Here is a 4,812-nt window from a genome sequence, read left to right on the forward strand (position 1 = left end):
CAAAACAAATGCCGAATGGAAACAAAAAAAGGATGCAAGAAATGTTGGTAAAATATCAGACTACAGGAATTCCTAGCTTGACACAAATTGAGTCACAGAACATGGTGTATCAAGCCAGCTACAGGTCTTGTGTGTGGCAGGTATGCTGATGGTGATCAAAGGAAGCAGGCTGTCGCGTTATTCCTCCTTCTTAGCGTTCCTGTCCCTAGAAACATAAAAAAAAGGATCTTAAGTCCAACCTAAGTACTTCAACTTCCCTTGCATTTCTTTCCATTTTACATGCGAACTGTAAGGGAGTCGGTTTTGATAGGATGTCTTTGAAATCGTCTCTCAAAATTAAAAGCCGTTCAAATGTAAAATTCTCCCAAACAGCATGGATTTTGTACTTAGTCGTTTATGCTAATCTTTAGGGAGTAGACATTGTTGTTGCATTCCAGGTGTGCTTCTATCCCATGGAGTGCATCTGGGATAGGTCAACTGTCATGAATTTTTAAAGAGGTTTTTTTTTAAACAGTCGAAAATTAATGAGAGCGCGGACGTCACCCATCATCCATATAAGCAAATAATTGTAGCCTCAACATCATCAGATGTACCGTTAATTCGCCGATGTTACAAACTCGTCTTGTTATGTGCTGTTAACGTTTGATATCTTATGAATAACGCCCGAAAGATATTCACGATAAGTGCCTATATATAAGCATAGGAAATGCATGGGTAGTGTCTTCATCGGTCAACTGAATTATACAGCGAATTACCGTAATTAGCCACAAGTGAAATTGCGCAAAGCTTTTGTTGATTTTGAATGCATTGATACATAATCTATTGCAAAATAACACTCCCTTCTGAATTTTAGGACCCCGTTTAAAATATGTAACACATATACGCTAGCCTGTGGTCGGATTAAGGTTAACTAGCAGTATTTCAATGTATAAACTTTATCAGCGATCTACCTCATATTTCAAGTTCTTAACACTATGATGGTTATCGCCTACAATAATGTTACAGAATAGTGCTAACGTTAGAGTCCGACTTGAAGTCCTTTGCAAAGGTCTGCGACACGAGCAGGGGGAACACAAGAGTAGCATCGGCAAAAATCTGCAATTCAAACAAAACAAATAGAGTTAATGTACCATGCATACACAATTCACTAACAATACCAGCATTTAAATGCCAATTACGAATCGAACTGCCTAAAAGCTCCAGGAGAAACAAACTCACCAACCCGTAGTGCTCAGAAGCAAATGGGGCACTGACACAATTTGGAAATTATGTTAATCTAAGTTGTAGCAAAGTTTCTTCGACTCAAATATATGATAAGTGTTTCACAAACTAACACACACACACACATATAGACACAGACAGACAAACACACACACACACACACACATAGACACACACACTCGGAGGCACATCAATACGCATACCCATGGCCACACAGCTACACACAAACCAAAACATAAACTTTGAACGAAGGTAATCAAAGACAGGCCTCTATAACCATTAAACACAGGCCATTAAACACAGGCCTTAATACCCCTCACCTTGACAGGGGTGGCGCTGCTCTTGATTTTTCCCCAGGACACGGCCTCGTCAGGACGGGCTCCCCCGTCAGAACCGTCAAACTCCTGGGCCGTGTTGATGAACACTCCGTAGTCTGCACCACCCTTCTGTGGAGGGGACAAAGGACAGAGAAAAACACATATCAGCGATGCAAATCAGTGTGTGTGTGAGTGTATGTGTGTGCATGTTTCTGTCTGTGTGTGTGTACGTTACAATATGCGTGTGTGTGTGTGGCAGTGTGTGTCTGTGTGTATCTTTATCTGTATCCTTCCCTCTGTGTCTTTCATTTAAGAACTTACCTGTACGGCCTACGTCACATTTCCAAACTGCGGCCCGGCCGGGCAGCTTTCAGACACGAAAACTATGATATAAAAGACAAAAAACTACACAAGACGTGAAGAGAATAGTCGTGGGCGTCATTTGTGTATATTTCAACTGATACATTTCGATTTTTTGTTTCAATATAGATCCAGGCAGGGCCCCGGTGTGAAAATGTGACGTTAGTCTAAAATCAACGAAACTTTGGTGGTTAAAAATACATTTGGTTGTGTAGATAGTTTGGATCTCAAATGTACCTATCTGCCAAGCAGATGAAACTAATCACGAACTTACCATAAAGTTGGCGTTGTGGATGTGATGCTTAGGCAAGCCGCCACCCAGGATGATCATCCCGCTGTGCTTACTGTGAGCTGCTATACTGTTCATCATCTTGATATCTGTATTTCATAAAACCATAAATGTAGAGAACTTGAGGTGGAAAAGTGGCGAGTCATACCAAAGACATTTAAAATGGTACATATTATTTCTTTATTTATCACTTAACAAGAGTATGGTAGTTAAACAAATACAATTGCCAGTTGACTACTACAATATGCTATAGAGTTCTGGAAAAGCCGGGTGATCCAACAAAGATGGGTGCATGGATTCTAATTCCACTTCTGACACAATATATATATATATGTGTGTTGCATGGTGTTGAGGAATCATGGGGACTCAAAGATAGTAAATTGTGCTAAACCTGGTATTCCGGGAAAATATCACTTTATATATTGAGTGTGATAATTCATTGACTGCTACACGTCGGTGGAAGACGAAGTATTAGTACTCACGCAAATCATATCTAATATGCACTGTTACATAGATGATTTCAAATATGCTTCCAATCACCATTCGGCGCGGAAAATACCAAGGTCCGATTCACACAAGGAATGTTGTTAGACGTGCGACAACATCGTACGACGTCTTTTACTTAATTCCTGCGAGTAAATCCACTCACAGTGTCGGACGACAGTCAAGCATTTACATGTAACCCATCAGGGTTCGAAATACTTTTTCTGCATACCTGAACTGGTGCAGGTAACATTCTAAATTACCTGCACCAGACAAATTTTGCCTGCAGCAGCACCACTCTAAATTTAGGAAATACTAAAATTATAGGATTATGCTAAAATTGTTCAGGAACCATTGTTACTTTTTCTTTTATGCTTTATAGGTGGTAAAACTCAATGCAGCTAATAGCAATCCATATACACTTGCACCATAGGTCGTTTATGTATAAAACCCAGGTAGTATTTCGAGCCCTGGCCATATTACGTCTACCCAGGGGGTAAGAGTATGACGGGGCGGGAAAATGAGTTTTATTTTAACATGTTTGATTGAGTTACCTTCCACGATGTCCAGAACCAAGCCCGGGTTCCTGTAGGCATGCAGAAACAACAGGTCCCCGATGGAACCATCCGTAATGGCCGGACTAAACACTGGAATCTCGTTCTAACAAAAGAAGGAAAAGAAAGAAATAGAAAAAAAAAGTAAGTACAGTAGAAGCCAATTACTTGCACAATAGATTAACGCACACTTCTATTTAATGCATGACGTGCCAAAATCCCAAACCGGTGCAGTCCAGCTGGATAACTTTGCATTATTGCACCAGCTAGATAACTGCACGAAATACACTGTCAAATAGGTTTTGTAATTCAACGGCTTCTGCTGTATCTGAACCATGCTATTACACAAAGAAACAATCAGGCTATAACTTTCCTGTAAATGAAAACAATATGAATGATTAAGTCTATATAGCGTTTTTTTTTATTTCACTTGAAAACCATATTCAAAAGATGACCGCATTTCTGTTAACCGTTGTATAAGGCCATTCTCCATTCTGATGTGTATTACACCCCCTGGGGAAACTGACCGTTGAATTTGTCATGAAATCTAACTGGTCAGAGAGGTAGTACAAATGACTAAGCTCACAGATTATATTTTACCAAATGATAGTCTCAATTTTTGGTCTTTTACGTTATTCACATACCAAATCAACATGGCCTTATCTGAAAACATGATTGGTTAATAAAATGATACTTTACCTTGTAGCACCAGTAGTATATGGACTCTTCGTTGTCGATTTCTTTTCCAAGACGGGCGATCAATTTAGATGGTGTCCACAGAGTCCCCTGTAATGAATAACCACAATAAGTTCAATATGATATAAGTTGAGCGTTGGTGTGTTCTTAAAGCCATTCTTCATCAGAGTGCAGTAGCCAACAAAATTAATGATATTGCACACAAAATCGGACTTTTTACCTAGAAATGAAAGATGCTAGGGAAAGACACACCTGGAGGCAACTCTCTATCTTCATGGCTACCTTGTCCCCCCAACGACCTGGAGGTCAAGGGACTAGCCTGCCTGCCTGCCTGAAAGATGCTATCTACGCCAGACATGTTCAACCACCCCTCAACAGAGACGGGGGGCGCCATAGATTTTCTGTAACTCAGTTTACCAAATCACTTGTTTTAACGTGACGCCACATTATCGATGGATGTAAAAAGGTCCGTTGTAGTACCAAAGAAAGTCACCAGAAGGATCATAGACCTACGTATACAGTGGAAGCCGCTTGACTGCACACCCTATTTGCCAGGTATATTTCTTGCAATTATCCGAATGGTGCAACAAAGCAAAGTTATTAAGCTGAACCGCACCAACATGGGATTTGGGGATTCCGTGCAATTAACAGAGGTGTACGATTATCCGGTGTGCAATCAACTGACTTCTACTGTATTCCAAATACAGTGTGTATCTTCACAGTTGCATCTGACAACACGGACACACACAGACACAACCATATGCGAGCACACACACAGACAGACACACAAACACGCAGACACACACACAAACACAAACCATACGTAGAGAAGGTATAAGTTGTTACTATGTGTGCCAAGTTGAATATATGTTCATACATGTTGTTTTTGTTC

At 40.3% G+C, this 4,812-nt stretch overlaps 1 protein-coding gene across 1 annotated transcript in view; it reads right to left on the minus strand.

The window, feature by feature from the left end:
* The window catches only part of LOC118411007 (deoxyhypusine synthase-like), an 8,799-nt gene continuing 3,987 nt past the window's right edge, over positions 1–4,812 (minus strand). Inside the window, exons 7-13 of the mRNA XM_035813003.1 lie at positions 4,798–4,812; positions 3,924–4,010; positions 3,225–3,330; positions 2,173–2,276; positions 1,542–1,667; positions 1,018–1,095; positions 1–205 (exon numbers count right to left, since the gene is read on the minus strand). Of these exons, the coding sequence (XP_035668896.1) occupies positions 191–205; positions 1,018–1,095; positions 1,542–1,667; positions 2,173–2,276; positions 3,225–3,330; positions 3,924–4,010; positions 4,798–4,812 (531 nt within the window). The 3' untranslated portion in view covers positions 1–190. The remainder of the gene's footprint in view (positions 206–1,017; positions 1,096–1,541; positions 1,668–2,172; positions 2,277–3,224; positions 3,331–3,923; positions 4,011–4,797) is intronic.

Source organism: Branchiostoma floridae, chromosome 3 (assembly GCF_000003815.2).
Source record: "Branchiostoma floridae strain S238N-H82 chromosome 3, Bfl_VNyyK, whole genome shotgun sequence".
In the NCBI taxonomy this organism is placed as follows: domain Eukaryota; kingdom Metazoa; phylum Chordata; class Leptocardii; order Amphioxiformes; family Branchiostomatidae; genus Branchiostoma; species Branchiostoma floridae.